Source organism: Dermacentor albipictus, chromosome 9 (assembly GCF_038994185.2).
Source record: "Dermacentor albipictus isolate Rhodes 1998 colony chromosome 9, USDA_Dalb.pri_finalv2, whole genome shotgun sequence".
Classification (NCBI taxonomy): domain Eukaryota; kingdom Metazoa; phylum Arthropoda; class Arachnida; order Ixodida; family Ixodidae; genus Dermacentor; species Dermacentor albipictus.
In genome coordinates, this window is record NC_091829.1 from 115,618,585 (window position 1) to 115,645,500 (window position 26,916).

At 46.9% G+C, this 26,916-nt stretch overlaps 1 protein-coding gene across 2 annotated transcripts in view; it reads right to left on the reverse strand.

The window, feature by feature from the left end:
- Positions 1-15,948: 15,948 nt before the first annotated feature.
- The window catches only part of LOC135913576 (GTP-binding protein Di-Ras2), a 432,585-nt gene continuing 421,617 nt past the window's right edge, over positions 15,949-26,916 (reverse strand). For both annotated transcript variants that reach the window (XM_070525282.1, XM_065446089.2), the window contains exon 4: positions 15,949-26,866. In XM_070525282.1, coding sequence (XP_070381383.1) covers positions 26,582-26,866 — 285 coding nt within the window. In that variant the 3' untranslated portion in view covers positions 15,949-26,581. The remainder of the gene's footprint in view (positions 26,867-26,916) is intronic.

Here is a 26,916-nt window from a genome sequence, read left to right on the forward strand (position 1 = left end):
AAATGTTCGATTTCCTGCTTCAAATAAATCAGTTGTAAGTTCAGCGCAGTGTTTGTCTCCTTCTCATTCTGGTCCCGTCGTTTATGCGCTGTTTGAATTTTTATTGTTACCATCTAGAGGTGCAAACGAAAGAAAGAATTCTGGAGTCTGATTTCTGAGAAAAACATGTTACGCTTATCTTGCATTTCATACCTAAATGTAATGCTGTTCCCAATAACTGTACGTCCACTGAACTAAGCAGTTTCTCTATTATAAACAGCTGCTATGAGGTAGCCGGTGCACTATAATAAGGGCAATAATGAAGGAATTAAATGAATGGCATGTCGCATAGACGTATAGATATTTGTAGATCTGCTGTGTTCGTTGAAGAAAAGTGTTACTACATGGGACACCTAGTTTTAATGGCTTGCAGACACGACTGCCCAAAAAATAGTTTTAAAATAGGGACCCCAATAGTTTGGGGCCCCAAAGAGCTTTGCGGGCGTTATCGTTGGGGCACGCAGGAGTGAAGAGTTTTAGAATAGGGCTTCGCGTTTGCGAATAACGTCTTGCGGTGACAGCGCCACTATGGCGTCAAAGAAAAGCTATTAGAAATAATTAAATAAAAGATACCATTTTATGATAGGAATAGTAATTTGACTTGCGTGTATTCGTGGGTAATTACAAGTTAGAGGTTATTCTGTAAGCAGCAAAGAATTAGTTGAGCTTAGTTTTGAGCAAACCAACTTTACGTGCCTTCACCAACCAAGCTTAGCCGTGTTAGGCCTACGAGCCATAAAATGCACAATCGAATTCGGAATCAGTGGCGTCTAATGAATCAATCTTCATAACACATGCTAGTTGAGAGAAAGCGATAACCGCAGTCACGTCTCCTAGCTTGCGAACTTAACGCGTTACCACGGATCGAACCCAGTTTTGTGCTAGGTTAGAGCCGTCGCTTCGATGGGTGCCGCCATGTTTGTTGGCGCAAAGCTTTTGGGGCCGCTATTTGGGCTCCCGCTAAATCTGTGAAATAGCGTTCCCAACGTAAAACCAATGCATTGGCGAAACCCAAACACAGTTTGCGTCTCGCGCATGCGCTGTGGCTTCGACGCTATTCCTTTGGGGCCCCTATTCTAAAACTTTCTAATGTTTTCCTTGCCTGGAACCACTTCAACAGATTTAAAGGCTGCACCAAAAGGGAGCGTTTATATCGAATGACAGCTAGAAACTTGTTCAGAAGAACCCCGTGCGTTAATTAAGGAACTGGTGTGCCTCTGCACAACAGCCACGACTCTCAAGCAGCACAATAATTCGGAATAGGATTCCTCATTGCCATTGGCCCCTCACCTTAATTGGAGACTTCATAAGTGCTATATGCGATACATTCGAACAGAAACGGCTACTCCATATTTTTATAGTGAATTCTGAAGTCGAATACGATCTAAATAGCAAATGCTATTCGATTAAGCTACGTTTCTAGTTCATTTGGCCTGCTGACACGTTGAAGGAGATCGCCAGACAAGTCGCGGAGATTACATAGATAAAGACTTCCTGATCTCATTCACTCTGAGTACATAGGCAATGTCTTTTCCTTAGCACTGCTGTTCTCGTTAACGTCCAGTAATTTGCCTTGATTCCTTTTCACGGAAAGTCGACTGGTTCACCTGGGCTGGTGCAGCTTTAAAAATAAACACGCTTATTCCGGCCGGGGGTTTTCACTCTTTGAATCAGCGCATTTAGACTATTTAATAACTCTTACATATATGTCATGGATATATATGTCTATCTAGCCTCACATTTACCTAGTAGTGTATTGGTCATCTGCATCTCTTCGCGCCACGCAGTTAATTATTCTCTGATTTATTTCATTATATATTGCTTGCTTTGATCATTGTCCCTAATCAATATGCCATCAACAAGAAGCTAGCGTAAGATAACACGATATCAATACTATTTTCTTACGTAGCTTCATGTTGCAGATAGGCGGCCTTTGTGGCAAAACTTACGCGTTACTTTTAGAAAACAGTGTTAAAGATAGCTGTTCACCTGCCTAAAACTACAGATGGTGCCAGCCTACAAGAGTCGCGGGTTCACCAAAGCAAGTAAAAGCGTAAAAAAATTTACTGCATAGGCTTTCGGCGAGAAAAACTGGGTGTGCCTAGCGTCCGCGCAACGAACGCACGCTCGCTGGCAGAAGACGCACGTGACAACGACAGCATAATTGAAGACGTCGTGTTGTATAACCCATGCCTTAAATATGTATAAGTAGCAAAAAGGCGTCAGTATAAACTTGCAGTTCAAATAAAGCACCATTATAAGAGCATACTCGCGCAAGCGTGCGGTCTCAGCGCCTTCAGCGAAATTACGTTGAATATGCCACGAAACAGGTCTGCGCATCAATGGATGGATGGATGTAACGAGCGTCCCCTTTGGAACAGGGCGGTGGGTTGCGCCACCAAGCTCTTGCTGTGATACTGCCTAATGTCCTCCCTAGGTTAAACGATAAAAAAGAAAAAAAAAGAAAAATGCTATGAACTCCCACGACCAAATTTCCTGATCCCCTATTGCGAACTGTGCTTTTGTACGTCTCCGTTTTCTGTCGTTTCCTTACTTTTCTTCCACCAATCCTCCAATCGCCTCTTACTAATCCTCATTGCGGACATGTTAACTTTTCCCCTGCTCTCGCTGAACCCGATGGTTTCAAGGAGACCAGTGGTGCCTAAATCGACCGCTGTTAGATACGGGACCGCTTCCTGAGCCTACTTCGATTTCACCAGACCACATCGAATCGCACCACAGCTAATTAAGGAGAGCAGAAGCACGCATACCACATTCCCGAGGCGCGGCACGTGCAAACAAGTTGGCGTCCCCCTCCTCGTGTGCCGCAGGTGGAACTGCTTGACTCTTCCCGAAAGTGAAGCGAGAGCCTGGCACTGTTCCAGGTAACTTGGTCCAGGTAAGGTCCCTCTATAATTTCCAAGGTAGCGACATCTGCCGCGCGCGCCACCTAGGAAGTTCCTGTAGCAGACGGCGCCCACGCTAAACCACGGCGCCGCGGCATTCGTGGGGTGAAAAAATATCTGCATACGCGCGGAAATAAAACCTACTGGTGCCCGACTGTGGCGAAAAACGAAAGAAGGACCCGAACTGCTAAATTTAGTCCTTTAATTTCAAATGAGTGCTCCAAGAAAATAGCTCAAGAGAGCGTGATGAGGGCTTGATCGCCTCGATTCCGCGTGTTTACATTTCGTTCGTTTGCGCTCAATCACCGCGCGAGCCTTGGTGATTGCTCGCGCTTAATCCCGTATGCTCTGTGAAATCTTTTGCTTGTAAGTGTGCTGCGTACACATAGCGGTTGCATTGAACGAAGTAGTCGTGTAAAAATGAAGGCTGACAGTCGCTTGGACCGGAAAACTTTCGACATAACGTCGCTCAAACGTGCGATTCTCAAAGCGCGCGACCCTCACGGCAACTAAACAACATCCTGTGTGTTTGTGGAAACGAGTGCGCCAACAGACTTCTTGTCGCTGAGTGTGTCTGTCGTGTAGCGATTACACGACGACTGCTGTGTCTTGTGGTTCAATGCTACGAGCCAGTGCAACTGTCGTGACATGATTAAGAGGCAGGCACGTACCCAGGATTTTTTTTCGGGGGGGGGGGGGGGCCCACCACCTCCACCACCATCATCATCATCATCATCATCATCATCATCATCATCATCATCATCATCATCCTGTTTTATGTCCACTGCAGGACGAAGGCCTCTCCCTGCGATCTCCATTTAACCCTGTCCTGCGCCAACCGATTCCAACTAGCGCCCGCGAATTTCCTAATTTCATCGCTCCACTTAGTGTTTTCTCGTCCTCGATTGCGTTTTCCTTCTCTTCGTACCCATTCTGTAACCCTAATGGTCCAACGGTTATCTAACCGGCGCATTACATGACCTGCCCAGCTACAGTTTGTCCTCTTGATGTCAATTAGAATATCGTCTATACGCGTTCGCTCTCTGATCCAAACCGCTCTCTTTCTCTCTCTTAACGTTATGCCTAGCAATCTTCGTTCGATCGCTCTTTGCGCGGTCCTTAACTCATTCTCAAGTCTCTGCCCCATATGTCAGCACTGGCAAAATGCACTGATTGCACACCTTACTTTTCAATAATAATGGTAAGCTTCCAGTCAGGAGCTGGCAATGTCTGCCGTATGCGATCCGACCTATTTTTATTCTTCTGTGAATTTCCTTCTCATGATCAGGGTTCCCTGTGATTAATTGACCTAGGTAAACGTACTCCTTCACAGTCTCTAGTGGCCGACTGGCGATCCTGATCTCTTGTTCCTTTGCCCGGCTTTTTATCATTATCGTCATCTTCTGCATATTAATATTCAACCCCACTCTTACACTCTCTCTGTTAAAGTCTCCAATCATTTGTTGTAACTCGTCTGCATTGTTGTTGAATAGAAAAATGTCATCGGCAAACCAAAGGTTGCTGAGATATTTGCCGTCGATCTTTACTACTAAGCCTTCCCAGTTTAATAGCTTGATTTCTTCTAAGCACGCAGTGAATAGCTTTGGAGAAATTGTGTCTCCCTGTCTGACCCATTTCCCTATAGGTATCTCCCTGCTTTTCTTGTGCAGAATTAAGGTAGCTGTAGAACCTCTGTATATATTCTTACGCGAAGGACGAGCCAGTAGGACAAGAAACTATTTACAGATTATATTTACAACAACGGTTGCAGCGCTGACTGGTTAGATTCACAGCGCGAGCCCAGTTCGTTCTTCCTCCTCTTTTCTGGAGTGATGGCGCCCACGCACCTCGTTCAAACAAACAAATACCACACGCATGTAGCAATATTTTTGAAGCTTTTTACCTAAGCGTTCTGTAGTCCTTGATTACGTAGTGCCTCTAGACTGCTGGTATCTCTGCTGAATCAAATGTATTTTCGTAATCTATATAACCCACATAGAGAGGCTTATTGTACTCTGCAGATTTCGCGATAACCTGATTGATGACATGGATGTGATCCATTGGAAGGTATCTCTTCCTGAAGCCAGCCTGTTCCCTTGGTTGACAAACTCCAGTGTTGCCCTTATTCTATTGGAGATTATTTTGGTAAATATCTTATATAATACTGGGAGCAAGCTAATGGTCCTATAATTTTTCAATTCTTTAACGTCTCCTTTTTTGTGGATTAGTATAATGTCTGCATTCTTCCAGTTTTCTGGGACCCTTGCAGTCGATATACACTTCGTATAAAGAGCCGCCAGTTTTCTAAGCATTATGTCTCCTCCATCTTTGATTAAATGGACTGTTATTCCACCTTCTCCTCCCGTTCTTCATCGTTTCATGTCTTGCAGCACCCTTCTGACCTCATCACTAGTTACAGGAGAGTTTCTGTATCCTGTTCATTACTGTTTATAAGTGAGGTATCGTGACTCCTCTGGGTACTGTATACAGGTCAGCTTAGAATTTTTCCGCTGCTTTTACTGTATCTTCAAGATTGCTTATGGTATTATCCCTCTTATCTTTTAGTGCATACATCATGGTTTGTCCTATGCCAGGTTTCTTTTTTACTGATTTCAGGCTGCGTTCATTTTTTTTTACGGCTTCTTCAGTCTTTCACATAATTATAGTTTCGAATATCAGTTATTTTCGCCTTGTGGATCAGTTTTGACAGTTCTGCGAATTGCGTAGCGCTGTGCGGCCGCCATTCCCATACAACCGCGTAGAGCGCAGGACTCTGCGATTCTAGACGTACTGCGCTCACCGAGAATGGTTAGAAAAACACCCACATAAGCACAGCAGAGATGTGGCTACGTGAGGCGGTTCGACCGATAACTACAGAAGCGTCATTCAAAGCAAGTAATTATTCTACACTTCCGGCGGCATTTTCTCTACTTCTTTTTTAAATAAAAAGATGTTGATCCATAAATATTCTCATAAATAACGGTTAACATTTTTATTATTCGCTTTTGCTTGCAGTTTGGTTGTTGCGTTGGCTCTCTCCCTTAGTAGATCGCTTAATTTCTCAACTCCTTGCGATTTTTGTTTCCGGTTTCCAATCTTGCACGAAAAGTGCTATACAATTAAGGAAAAACAGACGAGGTAACTGGCGGCAGTCATCTTGCTTATGAGTTTAAGGGTTATTGCAGGGTTTCATGATGGACGCTCTTTCACATAATCTTATTTCCCACCTTATCTAACCCATATCACGTGTATATGGTTCCGGGCATCTGCCAGCGTCGCGGCTAGCCGTAACTCAAGGAAATAATGAAGCAAAGAGACAAGTTAAACGCAATTGGTGTTTTCTCCGGCCGCAACTCGTTCCATGAGAGTACAGACCAGCTGAGTAACAGCCGCATCCCTCTCCTGGTCGCAGGATCAGCCTAAACAAAGAAGGTTGAACTAACAAAGCAACAGCTATGCGCGTGATGGTTGAATAGATGGTGACAACTGAGCGCATCTCGAGTTAATCGCGCGGGTGCGGAATCTATGAGAAAACAGTCCTTCACATTACAAGAAATGCCGATAACTACTGCCATCTAAAAGGAGTGAAAAAGGCAGCATAAGGCTGACCAATGAACAGGTGCCAAGTCTCAACATTAATCTGGCGGCGCTTTAGGAATGTGTGAGGAGTGGTGGCGTGGGTGGGGAGAGGGGGGGGGGGGGGGTATGCCACTTGATTTCGGGGGGCGGGGCCCGAAATCAAGTCCCCCCCCCCCCCCCCCCCCCCCCTGGGTACGTGCCTGTGAAGGTATGGATCGTGTCAGTGTGTCTCCTCGATCGTGTTCGGGCTGCCAGCGCGATTTGATCTCGCGGCACACCAACATCGAGCGTAGTGTGTGCGCGTGTGTGAATGTGGTTGACTGTTCTCGTGAACCGTGCGACGTCGCCGCGTAAACTCGAATCATGACGCGCATTGTTGTGTTTATCCCTTTTCGCCTCCGTGCACCGCTAAAGCCCCGTAAGAATTAAAGGGCCCTTATACGAAACGCACACGGATTGACCCAGCTATTACTGCACTGTGTTTTGCTGGCAATCCGTGAATCGCTTGTAGCGTTTTATGTTCATTTGCAGGTGTGTGTTTTTCATCAGTAAAATAGCATTGCCGATTACTGAAACATCTTCGAGTGTAAGGGAAACTTGGAAGGAACGAGCTCGCAGCTGTATGTAATGTACTTTGATATACTGTATTACGCTTTATTATTTGACGGCCAGTAGCTGTGGCTATGCAGTATTCGTTTTTAAAAACAGAGTAATGCAGGCACTTAGCAATATATTTATTCACATATGCGATGCTCAAAATACGATTAGGATATTGGAAATTACATTTTGGACATGTTGTAAAGAGCAGTTAACAACGCGAGCACAAACACAGGAAAGTGTAAAAGTAGAATTCGCTGCTGAATTTTATTTTTTATCGCACGTAACGCAATGCGGATAATTTGTCAGCGAGTTAATGCGTTTCTGCCCCACTATTTCCTTGCATGCTAGGTCATACTGCACTTGCTAAGTCAACGGGCTCGTAATGCACTAAGATCAGTAATCTCCACAAACTTCGGCCGTCAACATTCATGCGCAAATGAAATAATACTGCAGCTCTGCACACACAGGTGTATACTTTCTCTCGCACATTCGTATCGCTCTACGTTACTTTCTTCGCATAGTCGTGCAGTTATCGACGGTTCAGTCTTTCCGTCCATTTCTATGCAACCAGAATTACCTTGTGGTTAGGTTTTGTTTGCTGCGCGGGATGCAAAATAACTTCTTGTCGTCCTCCGTCTGATCTCGGCACCCATCCGCACAGCAACAAGGCATTTTGGTCCTTCGCATCCTAGGTCATACCGATCTATTGAGCGGGCTCACAGCGAACTAAAATAAATAATCTCCACAAACTTCGGCCCTCAACATACATGCACGCGAGTGAAATACTATCACCGCTCGACACACGCACGTGTATACTTTCTATCGCACATTTGTATCGTTGTATGTTACTTGCCTCGCGTAGTCGTGCTGTTACCGACGGTTCAAAGTCCGTCCGTGCAATTCTCTGTAACCATACTTTTCGTCTGCTTAGGTTCTGGTTGCCGCGCGCGATGCAAAATAACTTCTTGCCATCCTTCGTCCGGTTTCGGCACCCAACCGCACAGCAACAAGGCATTTCGGCCCTCCCGGAACGAAATTATCGCAGCGATGTGCATAGCACAACAGGCGAAACGCGCGCTCTTCGCCCGGCGCGCAGGAACTTTCATGGCGGCAAAGGGGCGGAGCAAGGTCACATGTCACCGATCAGTCTATCGCAGGCGTTGTCGGCTGGATCAAAGCCTGGCGGTACTTTTAAATGATTGAGGGATTTTAGGTCCAGGAGGCAAGACGGAAGGCACCGTGAAACCCTGTTCGCCTTGATCCGCCGTCGCCCCCATCCGCCTATTGTGACGGCGCATTGCAAGTCAGCAAGGCAAGACCGCAGGGAGAAGTAAACCCTCGGACAATGGGGGACCAAGCAGCGAGCCTCTCCGCCGGGTGTGACACCATCGCACAAGCGCCTACCACTGGCCGAAAATGACGACACCTGAGCGGGCTCGCCGGTTGGCCAAAAATGGCGTCACCTGAGCGGGCTCTCCCATTGGCCGAACGTGACGTGTCTTCGAGACACCGAAGGGCTTAAAGGGCCCCTGAAACGGTTCGGACAAATTTTGTAGGTGCGTAGGGTACAGCTTAAGTAGAACATTCGCACCACAATTTAAGTGAAGCGTTACGTATTAATGGAGCTGCAAGCGATTAGAAGTTACCCTCCTCCCTAGCTATGCTTTTCCTCCTCAACTCGCTCGCCGAGCGAGCGGCGCTAAGCTCCGCCTTCACTGGTTCAGCGTCACGATGCGACGTCACATCGCTCACTTCCGGTTGTTTAGGAGCACGCCCCCTCCCGCGCGAGACCTCTCCGCTAGCCGCTTGGCCGTCGACCGAGAGCTATCGAAGTAGCGTGCGTTGCGAGCATTCTGTCGTAGCGCCGAACGTGTCCGGTACTCCGCTAAAAACAGGCAAGCTGGTCATTTCGGCAAATGACTGGAGGCATAAACTCAAGCTGATGAAGGAACTTTAGCGTAGACGTACGTGAGCAGCCTGATCGGTCTGCACGGTCCAGACACTTGCTGGCGCAGCGCTTAACCAGTCAAACAAAGCGCTAATATTGCTCTAACCAAGTGTAAAGCATTTTAAACATTTATAAATCAACGTGTTGATGATTACACTCCTGCGAAAAATACACACCAGCAGCAAAGAATACACTTCGTTGCTGCTACTGTGTATGGTTGAGCTCTGTGCCACCAGGTGGCTGCACCATGCAGACCGTTCACATTTGCCCTTCTGCTCATCTCGTGGCTCATCCCGGCACAGTCAAGCGGCCAGACCCTGTCCCCCTGCGCTTGCGTTTGCCCTAATACTGGACTCGCGGTTTGCAGGTCGCTAGGTTTGCAGTCCACAAGGCAACAAAGTCGAATCATAGTGCTCGCGAAAAGACTGAGACCGACTCTGACCGCGGAGCTCTCGTCAAAATGGAGTACGTTGTAACACAAGCAGACGACACTTGCTGTGTGCCGGAAGTGCTAAAGTGTACTAAAAAACTATTCTTGTGTATTCTCTTTAAGTTATTTTCTTTTTACAAAAACAAAGTAACTAACATTCCAACTATTACGAGCATCATTTGTTCACCATAAAGTTGGAAAAATTATCGACCACGCGCCCTGGTCAGCCAATCAGATAGCTCGCCCATGTGACGTAATATGGGTTATTTGCATCATATGGGTAGGGGCGGCTTAAAATTCCGCCGAGCAGTGCGCTGCGATCGGCAGCGATGGGTATTTTTAAAACCTTATAATAAATTACACGCTTTACGCAGAGCACTTAGATGCATCAATTAATGATCAGAAGAACCTACTCTAACGACTCAGTACGTTTGTAGAAAATCGCCAAAATCGTTTCAGGGTCCCTTTAAAAGACACAGACCGGGAGTAGCGGGAGAGCATTCCTAGAGCATTCCTTGATTCATCTCTTTCGAGCTTCTTGCCACGGGCCGCAGCGTCCGAGTTGCTGCAGGGCCGTAATGACTTTAAGACTGTTAATTGACTCTCACTGTAAATAATGTAAATAAACCTCCAAGTTTTTCATCCCGAAGTCCTTCTCAACTCCTACATCGCTGGGTACACGTCTTCACATTCTAATAAAACATGCTCCATAGTTTCCCTAGCTTTACAGCAGCAAGCGCATGCTTCTTGTTCCTTCTTATATCTCACTTAATAGGTGCGTGTTCTAAGGCATCTCGATCTCGCTTCGAAAAGAAAAAAAAAACAATCTAGTTCGCTCGCAGTACCCTCGAACAATTTTTCCACACGCGACGCCTTAGTGGGAAAGTGCCGTTCGGTCCACTGGACCCTTAGCTAGTGCACTTAGTATTGTGAACTAGAAGGCTTGCTAGTCATGGTGACCGAAGCGTGCTCCCCTTGCTCGCCCTTGTCCCCGCTTGCGGCGAAAGTAGCCGCGGCGCTGTCATCGACCACTCTTCCCATTTAGTTTACGGCCGGCGTGACTTTTCCCGTGTCGTGTGCTTGTTTATCCTCGTGAAACGGCTAAAAAAGCAGCGTCTAAACCATGGTTACGCACCAGTTTGCACAACTGGATATGCGCGTGTGTGACAAAGTTGTATGGTATCTCTTTTTAAAGCCCCGAAAGACGAAGAACGACGACTTCTTTGGGAACGTAACCGCCATCGGCTTGACAAGGCGCTTGACGCCTGTAGCGCTGTGCGCGAGTTGCACCTTTAACCGCATTTTATTGCGGGAGACTACGTGCATACCATTAATGGTGTTGAGGTTCGAATGCCGAGGGGAACGCAACGCATGCCCCTAATGCAGCTCCGACGATATTGCCCAACCTGCATGCATATTTGACACGATAAGCTCCGGCTCCGCAAAGCGGCGTTAATTGCCATTAATTGCCTTAGCTATTACAATGTTGCCAAGAGCGTCATTGGATCAAACGTTCAAGAGTAACTTGTAAGCTCGCTTTTGACAGCTGAAGACCAGACTGCTAGTTCGTACAAGCAGCAGTTGACGTGTTGCTTGATGAGGGAGATCTTGAAGGTGCCGAAGGTTCGCTTGATAGCAGCTCTCTGACTGTACTAGACCACCCATGCATTATTCACTGTAGTGACTCAAGACTTACTTATTATGTGGCAGGCTTTGTCGCAAGAAAGTGTGTACTGAAAACAAGTGTATAGTTCATGCATGAACCAGCTTCTGCTGCCTGCTTCAGATGCAAAGTGCTTGAATGCATGCTGCCGTTTTCACGAAATCTTGCGACTTCGCTGGTCTTCTCTGCCCTTCACTGAAGCTTTCCGTGTTTATCAGATAACTTGAAGGCATTTTCACTGGCTGCTTTAGCAAGAGTTAGCTACATCGAGACAGTATTATGGATTTGTTGGCAGTCATCAACAGGAGCAGCATTGGTGGTGTTGGTTGTGGTGAACATTGCAAGGTATTAACGGCTAAGTTGATCGGTTTTTTACATCGTCACGCGAATGCATTTCTACATCAAGGGTCTGAATAAGTCTCATGATGAGAAACGAAGTGCACGGCAGCATACGAAGTGCAGTGCCATAAATGTGTATAGGCTACCATTCTTGTGCCTACTCTAACGCACTGTTAATTTTTGAATTAATGTGACTATAAGAAACAGTTTTTGAACAATGTGAATAAAATACATGTGCTTTTGTTCCCACGTCTGATGACCGCAAGCTGGGAGAAATGGGAAACAAGATGTGTACAGTAAAGTGTTGTATTTCTTCAATGCCACCCGTAAACCCAACGTGAAGTGAGCTCCCAAAACATTCGCGTAGTGTATTGGCAAAAGTAATTATGTATTCAAACCTAGTCTATCTTGTTGCGTCTGCAACTAGTTGTCATATCTGGGCAGCGGCGACAGCAACGTAGCAGCGGGTAAATCCTGCCGGAGAAAGAGTGATCATGTAATCGCTGGCTGCTCAGTATAAATGGAAGTGAGCTGCAGTTTTTAACACGTGGGCATGTAAACTGAAAGCGATACTAAGATTTTTTTTATGGAATAGTACGTCTTTTACTCGCCTGCACGGCCAGTTGCGTGCACGGAACTGCTGAAATAAAGGGATGGTACAGTGTGCACGTGTTCAGTCATTTTGCACAGAGAACAGAAAACGTGAGAAAAAGAATGAGTGTAAGGAAATGTGACAGAATGTCTGATCGGTGCACCCATTCGTACGTGACGTGCCTCCGAGTGTGCTCAGCAGCAAATAGCGGTGCCGGCTACTGTAACAGCTCCATTTCAGCAAAGCTGTTTTGAATATTGGGGATGAGCTCCACCACTGGAAAAACTGGCGCCACCGTCGGCGTGACGTGGCATGAGGGATCACGTGGACACAGCGGCCGTGTCGTCTGCTTCGGAAGCGCCGAAGCGAGCTGAAAACGAAAGTTTAACGTCCTACCTGCGCTGTGGTGAGGTTTTCCCTTCTTGAGTGTCTGCTTGACAACATTTGAACTTACTATAATTGGTAGTGTCTGCCTTTGGAGATGCGCAGCATGCCGCAGTCCGCAGTCCCGGACGTACGATGCCGCAGTCCTGGACGTACGCAACGGAGGCCGGTGTCAGGCTTATTCACACGTAGCCTCAGGACAAGAAGCTCCGTGAAGCTTGGCTCGCGAAACTTAGAACCGGCAAACAGACATCGGCTACAACTCGGGTATACAGCAAGCACAGACGCGAGGAGCATTTCTGCTACGGCGCCGGGGCTGCGCGATGTTCGGTGAGTCGCAGAAAACGCGCACTGAGACGATCGCCCGCGCTCCCTAACCGGCTAATGTCACCACGGTTTGGTCTATGAACTTGTTGATGCTAGATACTGGCAAGTTCACTGGAATGGAAAGGCGGTGGTGGGAAGCACATAAATAAAGGCATGGCATATGGTCATTTTAGTGTTATGAATTAACGCGCTGGATTACGAAAAAGAAGCAGTGCGAAATTGCACCCTGACTGCATACAGTGCGACGCACCTTTAGAAATAATGTTGAAACGTCCAAGAATTTAGAAGAAAAATATATGCAATCGTCGCCGTCGCCATCACAGTCGCCGCAGGCGGCGTCGAAGTCTCTTGTTCAAACGGAATAGTGTTTGAACTGCTCTGATAACGTCCACGCAACAATGGTTGCTTGTGTACTGTTAAATGCTCATATGCTGCGGCCTAAAGCTCATAGCACGGTGCGAAAACGCTCTTTGCTTATACAGACCGTCCACTATAAGAACCTATTTCACATAGTTTGCGCTCAGCGACTGCCGACCTTTCAGGCAAGAAGCCGGTCCGTGAGATTCCATCGCGGTGACCGCGCGCAGTGACTTTCACTGTCCGTATTCGGTAAAGAGATGGCGTCTGTGAAGGAACCTGTGCTTTCAGTCTGTCCAAGATTATTATTTCCACAGTAATACAGTTCCCTCGTTTTGAGAGTACTTACAGAAATATACAGGAGGGCTGCCACGTGGTGTTTTTATTAGGCGCCGTAAGCCAAGTCTATGAGAAGTGCGCCGCGAGAACCCACATACTACGCAAAGGAGGCGCTTCCGACAGGTGGCGACTCCTAAGTCCTCACCCCCAATTAGCCGGTTAAATATCATGCCATCTTCCTGTGTGCGACGTCGTCAGTGACGCCATTACTCCCGCTTTCTGGTTCCAGGTTTCCAGGAATTTCGCCCAAGTCGTGCTTACGTGGCGGCTCTCTAAAGTCTGCGATTCTGTGCTTCGGTGTGCGGTAATGGGTGATTTCTAATTAATTTTAATTATTCTAGACACTTCAGTAACGCAACTTATAACTAAACTTCTGCGCTGATACCATATGCTCTGATATCATATCTATAATTAAACCCATGAATTGTGTACTGTACTATTTGTTTCTATTTTTTTTTCTGATTTATTCTGAACTTCGCCCTCGGTCGTCTCGTTCATTTCTAACGTCACCATCACGCAATCGACAAGGCGCACAACGTCATCTACCAGTGGCTGTCGGGTCGTACGGGAATTTCGGGGAATCACAGTGCGGATGACGCTGGCCAATCGGCCCACGATGGTGGCCGTATTATGCCAATACCACTGTCGAGGACAGACGCAGCGTCAAGGCTTCGCTTCCTCGCACGCAAGCTTAACCCGGACTCTGCGGAACACCGGTGAATGCACCGACGAACGTGTCCACAGATTGGATCCGCGCCTGCGACTCCGTCTTCCACCAGGGTTACCTCGAGCGGAAAGCAACATTTGTGTGCCGCCTGTGGCTCGGCGTGGCCTTCACGAACGCCCATTCCTTCCGCAATGGAATGTTCGACAGCTCTGCATGTGGTAACTGTGACTACGAGGAGACGATCGAGCACCTCCTCTGTGACTGTCCTCGTCACAATGTGTCAAGAAAAGTGCTCGAGACCGTGCTCGGAAAACTGGACGATCGCCCCTTCACAGAGGAGAAAGCTCTTGGACCCTGGCCTAGACGGGTTTCGGCACTCAGTGCCTTAAGGGCTCTGCTCAAGTTTTTAAAGGCTTGCGGATTGTGCCACCAACTTTGAAAGTTCTGGCGCGTAGCATCGCGTTATTGTGGGAACTTGTATTACTTTATTTTTGTGTTTTTTTACTTCAACTTTTTTATTCTGTTTAGCCATTTCCCCATCACAGGGTAGCCAGCCGGTGCTTACACTGGCTAATCCCCGCTCTCTCTTGGGAGGCACGAACGCAAGGCGGACAAAACTTTGCATGAGACACTGCTTTTATTTATGCCAATAATTTGCGCATATGGTATTGCTAAAACGTAGGCATGAAATTTAACACCTTCACGTAAGCTAGAAACTACAGCAACAAATTTGAGCTCTTATTGATACAAATCAGGCACCTAGCACTCAGATATTCTTTCTTTGGTGGGAAGTCACGGACTTGTAAAACTATGTGTTTATTTCTTTGAATTTACTGTTTTTCAGCAATTCATGTAAGGAATGGTGACCCCAAAATAAATTCTACGTTCTAGAGTCAGTAAAATAATTTATTTCTTAATTAAAACGACCAAACCAAGGTAGCTTTATTTATGTTGTCTTATGTGAGCGTTTCTGTGTTAGGATATATATTTTAGTAGACACATCAGAGTTAGCTCCGAGCTAAAGCGTCATACAGGGTAGTCGTATGTGAGAAGGCAGTTGTCGTTGAGCAGCATATGACTGCCGAATATTTTGACAAACCGTTTTGGACATGTAATAAGATAGGCTCATAACATATCAATATACTTTTATGGCGGAAAATAATAACAGAACTACAATATAAAATTAATTGTGGTGTACATCCCTATATTCCAAGCCTGTTTTACGAGAAGTTCTATTCACATCTGTGACAAACACATCAAATTCCGGGTCTGTCAAGGCAGGTTACGTAGTGCCAGTGAGAACCGCCGCGGTTGCTTAGTGGCTATGGTGTTGGGCTGCTAAGCACGAGGTCGCGGGATCAAATCCCGGCCACGGCGGACGCTTTTTGATGGGGGCGAAATGCTGAAACACCCGTGTTCTTAGTTTTAGGTACACATTAAGGAACCGTAAGTGGTCCGAATTTCTGGAGTCCCCCATTACGGTGTGCCTCATAATCAGAAAGTGGTATTGCCATGTAAAACCCCATAATTAAATTCTAAATTAGTTAGTGCCAGTGCTTGCATTCTCTTCCTATTATGCGGAAGACTGCCATGATTTCTCTTTCTACAATAACGTCGGTTAATAGTTTGCGCAATCGTGTACCAGTTTTCCACCATTTGTTGTGTTAGTCTCGTTCGAAGAGCGAGTCACTAAAGGAAATGGCAGCATACTACCCATTTTCCCTGCGTTGATCAACTTGACATGCGTAAGAGCAAAATAGCGACAGTGCAGACGATCATTGTAACTGAAATTTATTTTATTCAGCCTTTATTCAGGAGTAACAGCAACAACAAAAGAAAGAACATTTCACTATAGAAACGCAATGGCACCGCACTGTTTTTTTATTATATATACAGACGATAACTGTTTGTGCGACTGCTTGATACAACAAGCGAAATATTGTGTTTTACAGCACTGTACATGTTCAGGTGTTCATTCAACACGGCATAAATACACACCGTACGCGGGACAGGGTAAAACCTTTTTTGCCTGGTGAAAGACCAGCGACAAGAAAAAGAACAGACGTTCCGCATCGCCATTGATTTGAGCGCCACCTGGATTTCTCCGAGCGATACTGTGGCTTGTCATCATAAGCACCACCACTTGTGGTCGGCGCTGTTAGAATGCAGCGTCGACCTGTAGTCTCGTACTTAGCAACCACAAGAATTTGTCAGGTGCTTTCCACAATAATGTTACTGTTTCTTTCGCTTCCTTTATTTAGCGTCGATCAAGTAAGGTTTTTTTTTTCCCTCGACATCACGAAATAGCCGAACACGAAGCTGCGGCTAATGAAGGTCCCACTGCTGAGTGTGCTTGTCCACAGACTGTGCTGGAAAATAATGTTTCTCGAATCGCGACAAGCTTCAATGTATTGGCCAGTGAAGAATGCGAGCGAGAACCTTTGCTCGAATGAGCGTTTTCACATGTTTGCGTGTGCTTTGTAAAATGGGCCACAACTACACGTGTAAATAGTAAGTACACAGTCAAGGTGATAATTCAGTGTTGGCCTGATACATGCTTAATTTTGGCACAATCTGCCCTTCATTTGAGTGTTGAATACCAGTTTATCTGCGTTTGCTCGTGCAAGTCAATGGGAAGCGCTATTATGAGGTTGTTGCTCTTTGAACAGGGAGCACCTTATGGAATCTTAAAAGGGCAAACGAAACGCATGTTCCACTACCCATCATCAAGCACAACTCAGTTGAACTCAGTTCAGTGGGGCACGTGAGCATTCCGGTATTCGCCACGGGAAACAGCGTGGCGCCCCGATCGCCAGCGACGTCGAGAGGGCGATTACCTCGCCTGGGTCGTTCTCTCTCTCCCGACTCAAGCATCTTAGGAGCGTCTCGACTTGTCTTAAGATCGAACTACTCATTACGTTGGAGACGCAGCTCTGTTTGAAGCAGTGACATCTTTATGCCCATCGTGAACACTTTCGTTCATAGATCAAGTTTTTTTTTCGGAACTGTACATACTTTGGCAAAATTGCGGATGGAGGATAGAGGTTGACACAGCCGAGTAAGAGATGTTAGGTTTTTGTTTATTCGAGTTCATCAGATAAAGCAAGAAAAGCTGTCTCCGCTTATGCGAAGGTTTCAGCGATGGAACCAACAGGTTACATATTTCAAAAAACGAGGAAAAAAGAGCGCATCGATGATGTAGCATCATGAGAATGCGAGTCTTCATGAACACGAATACGCTTGGCGGCAATCTTGCTCTTTTGCTTGCGCGAGATAGCTGCTTATATTTACGTACTATATTTCTAGCTTCAGCCTTGAGCTTCTGATTAGACATACTGGCGTGATATGTGTGTATGAATAATGATACAACTGCGGTATTCGGCGATGAACAAACAAAAGCTGCCTGTCACGCGCATGAGTATAAGCCATGAATGAACCAACGCACGAATGTCTAATTTCTTTTGGCTAACTGCTTCTTGGAGACCCGTTGCGACAGCCGCAATAAAACAGCACGAACACATCTGGTGTGCATCGGCAAGAAGTTAGCGACATTGCCACATCGATGTCATGCGGCTTGTTGCCAAGTGTGACCCTCTTCTTTCGAAGAGTGGAACAGCAATGTCACGCTTATCGTATTTACTAAATCGTTGTCATACTTGATTTCTTCACAATTATGACGGCGACCATGTGCAACACGGTAAGTGCGACGCTGTTGTCACTACCAGCTTGTCTGGACTGAGAAGCATTTGTTCGCACAAAGTACACATTGCAAGACACAGAGGCCCACGGAACATATATTTTTGAACAAAAACCAGAATTGAGGCAGCAGACGCCGCTTTCTTATCTCCATTGTAAGTACGGGTGAAAGTAAAAATAAAACTGGACCACGCAAACATAATTAGATGAATGATGCTTTAGAGTATGAATGGCGCAAATTGAACAAAAAGAAAATGAAAAGGGCAACGCACCGGCGCAGCTCTAGCCGTTTCTTTCTTTTTGCTAGCTTTCTTTTACTAAAAGCATGAATGAATTGGACCTTTAGCGAATCCTCTTAAGTCACATCGAGCGATTGATGATCGAGCTATCACTTGATGCGCAAATGCGGAGTGTAAAAATGCTGAGCATGAAACGGCTATATTAAGAACGTCCTACACTTTCAAAAAAAGAAGCAAAAAAGGCAATTTACTTTGTTGTGAGTGGCCGCTGATTTGTATTGGCATGGCTTGGGGTGCGCTAGATTTCTACGGTAGATAAAGGTACCGGATATTTCTGCTCCCGACCTAGCGAGGGACATGACGAGTAAGGCTCAGTTTTCTGCCGTCACTTGCTCGAGTAACAGCTGGGTTTGAGAACAGCTGCAACCGCGAGATGGGAAGTTGCACCGGTACAACCTTTGACGCACTTAGGTACTGGATTTTACATGGCATAAAAATACTGCTAATATCGGCGGAATTCTTATCGAATGGATATTTATACATGGTGGTTGGACAAAAAACTGTGCAGCTAGACAATGGATTATTGTGCTTAATGACGAGCTCTTGGGAGAAGAAAATGCGCTCAGGCTCAGGGAGCTCTACTTCAGTCATCTATGCGCGTTCTCAGAAGCATAAAACGATGATAGTGAAGGGAAATCGCGAAGAAGCGATAACAAGTCGGTGCTTGCCATCTTTTTTTGTGGTCATGTTAGAAGACGCGACGCCATCCCCATTACACCAATCTCCAAACATGTTCTTCGTGCACTTCTCAACCAGCTACAGTCGTCATTGCAACTCTTAACTCAGCGCGACAGCGTGCATTATTTTGCATCCGAGTCGCTATCGTCATGATTCTTTGTGCCATGATGAAAAAAAAATTAAGCAGAAAAAAAAAACCTTCACGCAACACGTTTTGCAGAGAACACTACCGCTTCTTCGATTTGCGAACCACCTGTTGTGATATGACCGAAGCTTAGCACTGCTTGTGCCCTTTGCATGGCGCCTCTTGGTCATGGGACTGAGCCCTACCAAAAGTGTCTCCATCCTGCATCTTATCATCGGTCGACGCTTCGTGGAAGTACGCCTGCAATACAGCGGCGAACGGTAAGCCTCAAAGGGCGCCTTATAGTCGTTGCTTGAAAGAAGTCGTGTAACATTTGGGTCACGCTTCGGCGATCCTTGCGACGTTTACCACAATCCTGCTGACATTCACTTGCGGATAGTCACAGATTCTAGAGTCCGCAACGAAACGATCGGCCCATAGGCGTCCATGTGTTAAGCGTAACTTGCCCTAAAATAGTAGCCGCACGTTGGAAGCATAGTGTTGACGTCCATCGTCTTTTGACGCACAATTGAAGCCGCTGACCGAGAAGGTAAGAGCAGAGACAAGTTTGACCACGACAATAAGGGTCGGGACGGTCGAGACTTCCCCTACTGTGTGTGTGGCTTCCGAAAAAAAAAGCGAGTATATTAAGACAGAAAGGCGGCCACGCTCACCAACTCGGGCCCTTACGTCACGAAAACGTCGAAGATGAGCGCATACGGTGCGCGTATTTCTTGGAGTCACGTCGGAGTATCTGGGACGATGCCGAAAATAAATAAAGCGGCACAGTAGGAACCGTCACGAGAAACGACACACGTAAGGCAAAAAGCGAAACGACGTCTCGGCGTGACAACTAATGCAAGCTTCCCTTGAAGGTTGCAGGAAACCTCGCGTCGAGAACACTGCCACCGACCTCTATGTTGCAGGGTTGTTTCGCTTGGCTTCTTTTGCATTACTTTGTCCTTTATTGAAACAAAGAAATGCATTTTTCGCGCTATCGACGAAAGCGGAGCCCTGCACGTTAATTTGATGCACCGTAAGTTATACAATACGTACACGCAACGTCGTTGTCTTCTGCGAACGTGCGTCCATTACAAAAATGGCGCCGTTTCTCTCTCTCTCTTCTTCTTCTGCAGCTGAGCAGCAGCTTGCTACACAGTTGACGATAAGAGCGGGATGCAGACGATGCCTGCAGACGACGCTACGTCTTGGTCCACTGATAATATGCAGCCGAGAAAACGAGGCGCCCGCGCACGATTGTTGTTTGCTTACATGACAAGACAAAATGAGCATTTTCGTTTTCCCGAGCAATACACACGCACTATTTTTGACTCATGACATGCTGTCTTTTTACTTTCTCACTTTCGTCTTTCGAGCACCCAGACCTCTCAGTAGTCGAAACTATCGGGGCCGCTTCGTCTTACTTCTTTAATTATTATTATCATTCGATGTGTGGTCTCCACGGCACGAACTATGCGTTCCGGGTCCCGTGTTTTCCAGTTCCTTTCCTATTCACCTGCGTTTTCTTTCCAGCACGAAGAAAACGGGCTTTAGAAACTCAGATCTAAATAAACCAACTGCGTCGTTCTGAACCTTTTGTCTTGCGTTTGCTTTTGTTCACGTGATTCGGCGCTTGAACGAGCTCCTGCGCTGTCGTCAAGCCCTGCAGTTGTTTTAGCCCCGCTAGACACCCCAGCCCAAGAAAACCTTTAGCGTCGGTCGTCTGCAGTCAACAGCGCTGGCTATATATAGTATATACGTCGTCTGCTACGTTGTTGTCTGCTATCAGCTGAACTCCACATAATAGAACGAGCTGCGCTCTTCGCACAGCGTGAGCGCGATGAACAGTATTTCACTCAGGGGAGGTGGTACAGGAGCCTTTTTTTCTTCTTCTTACAAGGAAGCAACGGGGCGAGAACACGTAAAAGTGGTGCGCGGCTGTAGTCTCGGAAAGAAGGTTCGGGCAGAAGTGTGGCACAGGCTTTCACCGCGTGATGAGCTTACATATGCGTTCACGGCCGTCTTACCGTCTTGCATCGCTTATGGCACCATGAACTTTCTCCAGGAAGCCTTAGCTAACGGATAAAGAAAAAAAAAAGGAGCTGACTGGTTTTTTTTTTCTGTGGTCATTGCTGTCCTCATAGGTGGCCGGGCAACCACACGAACTCAGCAACACGTTGCTTTGCCTTCGGCCTGGTTAGGATTTTTTTTAAGGTACTCTTCGTTTGGGTTACCGAGTTGACTGGTCGTTTGGCGCAGCTGTCTTCCTAACACGGTTTAGTCACCGCCTTGGTCGGTTTCACGCGAGAAAGTCATGGCGGCCAAAGCGTACCGACGTGCCCAAGAGTGCACCGCATATTTTTTTGTCGACCAGAGCCACGTTGTCCAGGCATTAACTCGCTCAATTTATGTTTCTTCGCTACTTTCATACGTACCTAAAACGCCTATTCATTCCGGTGTAGTCGATGAAACGACCTCATGTTTGATTTCGCATGGTGAAGTTTCCAAAGAATACCTATGACGTAGCGATGGCGAATAATCCGACACAAGTGCACACTTTCTCAAGCGTCCGTGTAGGTGACATGTGTTGTAGCACTCGCATTCAACCTCATTGTTAGCACACTATCATGGGTTCCAATATTTTCTTGCTGATCTCCCCAGTTGTATAACTGCAATAAACCTCTGATTCGAGTCTCAGGGACCACATAGTATGTGACCACTGCTCCTTTTTATCCTTATCTGGGCTAAAATTGCACGTTCTTAACAAGACTTTCAAGTTAAATTACAAAGGAACCGCGGCCTACCGCCGTTTTCTTGATTCGTATTTTTTTCTTGTTTCTCGAATAATTATGACATTGAAAGAAGATGTAACCAGATAACTGCGGCTGTAACCTGGTCCACTCTTCTGGTAGTAGATGTGCCCGCTGGGAGAAAGGGTTCGAACGTGCTCGCTCGTGTTTTTGCATTATATACATACATAGCTTGCAGTAACACTTCCGCGCATGCGCGGCAAGGGTGTTTCATGCGTATAATACATAATATCTACGCCAGGTTCATCAAGCAAGAATGAACGCTGTTAGATGTGGGGCCACTAAATCTGCCACATGTCTCGTTCGCCTCGACGATATGTAATTACACATCAATAGTGAGTGGCCATCTCGTCTGGCAACCCAGTCTTCACACCGAAAAAATAGATGTCGCATACGCACCACTCGCTCTGGCATCCATTTTTTTTATCCTGCTCGTCTCACAAAACTCACCGACCAATCTCAATTTGTCAGCACCCATCGTTCGGCACCACAATAGTAACGCTGTAGTCGGTTTCTCGGCCATAGCGTGTGCTTCGAAGCGACGCGGTAGCCGCGCAGAGTATCGTCGACGGCGCCGGAACACGGTTCCGTTATGTCTGCATGGACGAAAGAGCGCCGCCATTTTGTCGTGCTCCTGCAGACTCGGCACCATCCGGCTGCTCGCAGCTGCGCACTTTCCATGCAGGAGTATCGTCTGCAACAACAGATCTCGCTAAGTGACCTCTTCGTCTGCCTTCAAAGAAAAGTCAGCCGGTTCTGCTGCAACGCCATTTGCGAACAAATGCACTTGTGCGTTAGGCAGAGTGTTTCCTACACCTTTCTGCCTAAAACGTCACGTGCGCGACGTATTCCTTGCAACGGCCACCAGTTCAAGCACTAAGACGCATATTGTGACGTCATACTTGACTTGCCGCGTCTTTTTTTTTTGAGGAAGCTGAATTTTCCTCGTTTCTGACATGAAGTGCCATCTATAGTCGCGAAGCTCAGCGTCTGCAGTTTTGCGAAGCGCGGGGAAGTCCATTACTTACGCCGTCTGGTGCACCAGGCAAGGCGTTTTCTACCGCAGCGCCCTCTTAACTCGCTGCGGTGAGACGCCTCTGTGAAGTTATAGGAAGGCCACATAATTCTCTTCAGGATTTCTGTGGTCTTGCCCCCTTACGTGCGCCATTTTTGCTCCACTCGAGTGAGGAGCCAGCCAGCACGCGTCCAGATCCACCACACTTGCTCAATCCGCGAAAAAAAAAGAGGAGGGGGACGGAAAAAGATAGTGAAAGCGACCGACCAGAAGTTGTCGTTGTTTGAAGTAAGCCGTGTGCCTGCAAGGCGCACCAAATGCAACCCGTGCCCCGGATACTAACGAGCCCGTGGACCGAATGCCCACGGATACTTCGGGAGGCAGGAAAAAGAAAAAGGCGCAGCCGCCACATTTATTGTTCAAACATGCCAAAATGGTTCAAAGTCTGCTTCGCGTGACCCTACTCGTAACGCTCCGTAAATATAGTCATTTCAACGTAACAAAATGAGAAAATATATGTCGTCTATAAATTTCTGCAGGGCTATGCAGTAAAAGCTATGCAGTAAGAAAAAGCACAGGAAAAAATATACGAGCCATCTGCGAGCGGAAATGCGTGCCGTATCACACCCGAGGCATAGGCGAACGGGAAAGAATACCCCTTTGATGTGCATCGACCGTATTCGCTAGCAGACGATGCAGGTAAACTGTAGATGACACGCGGCGTTTCATTATTATTTCACCGTCTTCAAAGCGAATGTGTTTGCTGGATATGGTTTCCTGAATGGAAGCCTTCGCGGTGACGTCACTTGTCTATAGTGCTGCCTTTCGCGAAGTTTGTACGCTTAGAACGACACGAGCCTGACCGAGTTTGTAAGAATCAATGATTTAATGCTGTTCGAAGACTGAGCACCTCGACTCTCAAGAGACGTTTATCGTGGATATGTGCGCATATCTATCATTCATATGGGTGTCTTGGCTATCTTGGGACACATATGCAAAATTAAAGTGACGCACATATAAACTGCGTGCCATACGTAAAAGATTACTGCTATTTTTTTACCCAACTTTACACAATGTTGTGCTTTACGAGGCGCCCTCGTAGATATAAATTAGCAGCTCCGCATTCGTTATCCGAATAGAGCTTGACCGCGCAGTAACAGATAGCTGTTCTCTTGAGGATGACACGTTGTGAACACTAACCCTTGAAATCCTTTCTTGAAGTGATGGCATTGATCAGAACAAGCAGTTAATCTAACACCATTTGCCTGTCGTTGTCACAACCACTGTGACCCTTCAGAAGAGCTGGACTCAAGCTCACGACAGAACTGCTACTCGGGGGCAGCATCAGCGAAACGTTTGTCTGAAAGCAGCTCTTTCAGAACGTCGTTTGTGACGTCACCAGCAAGGCACCCATTGCCACTTTCCCGTTCTCCTTGCCTTCCTTCCTCTATCACTTATTTACCCAGGCACCGCGTAACGGTAGACCCTCCTTGCATTCTCGCGATTACTCACAGCGAACAAACAATATATCTCAACAGTAACAATAGTTGTCATCTTGTCAACAAGGTACACACACTGTCGAACACAAACCTTAAGTACAGACGTTTCGGATATGGTATCGCGTAGCGGTACATCAGGCAAGACGAGCACCTCGCTGCTCGCTGCTTGTGTTTTCTTAAAAATCGGTGAGTACGTCCTGGCCCTTAGCACGGTCAGGTTAGCACAAGTACCAAGTACCAAAAATGCGAAAAGGGAACGAAGGGAAAGAGTTTCTTCATGTCTGTGTGTGTCTGTGGATGTTGTTTCACGAACAGCCTCGAAGAAACGGCACATTTGAAAGTGTCGGTTTCGGGTAAAACTTTGAGTGCAAGATTCAGGACAACCGTATTCAAACCAGAGTGTGACACGTGAAAAGTGTTTGTGTGCGGCATGGAAAGGCGAGCGTCAGTTCCTTGCCTCTTAACATTCGCTTCGCACCATGTTCTATCTGTTCTCAAGCACTAACCAGATCCATTGTCTGGTGCAGATTCGAGACAGTTGCGAACTGACGGTGGCATGGTAAATTATTTCAAGCACACCACGAGCTTTCTTTTCGGAAATACGATGCTGGAATATCTTTTGACACCAGTAGGTGATATGGCGCGCACAAACACTCCCGATAACTTCAAATCATGGGTGATATACAACAGACGCAGCGTTGCGCGCTCGCGTCTAGTCCTTCATGATAAGACCTGGGCCAGGGCTGTCAGAGAGTAGGTTTACACGCTCCGCCGCTGTGTTTAGACACGTACAGCCAGAAAGAAAACCCGGAAGAAATTAGCGCAAGAAATGTCAATAACTCTGTCAGTGTTGGTTGAACTACTTTTCGCCGAGAAATTCGCAGCCGGGTTTCTGAAACAGGTTGTCTTGGTTCACGTTGCGACCTTCGCTGTAGGAAGCAATCGGTGACAAGAGAGAACTTGACGCGAATGTGCGACTCTCCTCAAAGTTTCGGTTGCCAGAACGAAGTCAGAACTGACGCTGTCAGATAGAACTTCACTGGTAGACAGTGTGACCGGTAGCCACCAGAAGAAGAGAAACGAAACCGTAGTTGTGATAGCGCTGGATCGCTATTATTGGCTACCGGCCATGAGTGATGTAATATTCAATGTACTTTCCGTACGCAACGATACGAGCCAATGTCAATTATCTACGCAACATTGGTGTCTGTACATGAAATTCTCGAGCTGCCGACCATTGCGGGAAGCAATGAAAAGTGCCGCACCTTGTAAAAATGAATATATATTGTCTGTAGATAGACTGCTTTGCATTTTTATAGACTTATCCTTTGTCTGTATCAAGTATACAAAACTGGGGATAGATGAAAGTATTTGGATACTTTGGTCAGATTGTTGGATAAAAATTATCAGACGAGCAGTTCGCAGAAATGTAAGTCTACAGAGATAACTCGACATTAAATTTAGAGAAATAAGTCTATGAGCTGTTTATAAAGAATATATATTCTGGCCAGAATGTTCTTTTGTGAGGTGCAGCGAAATGAAAATGAGAAAGGTTTCGGAAATCTCTGGAGGCACAAGTTCGCGCTAGATGGCGCAATAGAATCACTGCCCATTATTGATGCGGTCCTTCCAAGCTCACTTGAAAACGGACAGCTACGAAAGTTTAGAGGAGACTCACACAAACCTCAGGTCCTTTTAGCCACGATGCTAATAGAAGCCCGCACCTGTTCTTCAAAAGTGAGGCAAGGAACGGCGAACCTAGAATAAGACGGGTAGAAGAGAAAGCGCCAAAACCTTGCGAGGTTGCCTAGGAGCTCGGCTTTGAAGCGCCACCCCCATGGAACGTCTTGCCACGCGTCGCGTCGCCCGGCGTCGTCATCAGTGGCTGCTCGTCAGTACTCGGCCCAAGTAGCCAGCTGGTAAGAACGGTTGCAGGTGTTTATCAAGTGAACGTAACGCGTGACGTATTATCTGCAGACGGCGGCAACTACGAGTCTCGATGCGGCGACGCCGACAGACGACGCACCCTTTTGACGCGCAAGCAAACGCGGCCATGTAGGTACGTGCTTGTGGTTTGGTCGCTCACGTGTGCCCGAGCTCCCGGCGAATGTTTACGCGCGCGCGTGTTTGTGTGCGTGTATTTTCGTGTATGTTTGTGTATTGGTGTGGCTCTACGTGGTACATCCAGTCGCCGCTGCGACCTCCCAGCTGCCGTGGTGGTCCTTCTTCTCCTCTCCATTGCAGCGGCGCTTCGACGTCTCTCTCCCGTGGATCGTCGGGGGGTGTTTCCTCACATGACGAGACACTTGCCCTTGAGTTTCTCCTTGCGAAGCTGCGACTTGGTCTTCTTGGTGTCCAGCTGGAGCGACACGGAGCGGCGTTTCTCCATGTTGAGCAGCTCCTGGAACAGCTCGCGCACGTTGTGGTTGGTCTTGGCCGACGTCTCGAGGAAGCCGCACGACCATCGCTTGGCCTGCTCCTGGCCGGTCTCGGGCGGCACCTCGCGGGACTCGGCCTCGTCGAACTTGTTGCCCACCAGCATGATCGGGATGCCCTCCGTCTCGCCGCTCTTCACCTGCGAGGAGAGCGGAGGAGTGAACGCACCACGCGAAGGCGCTAAATTAA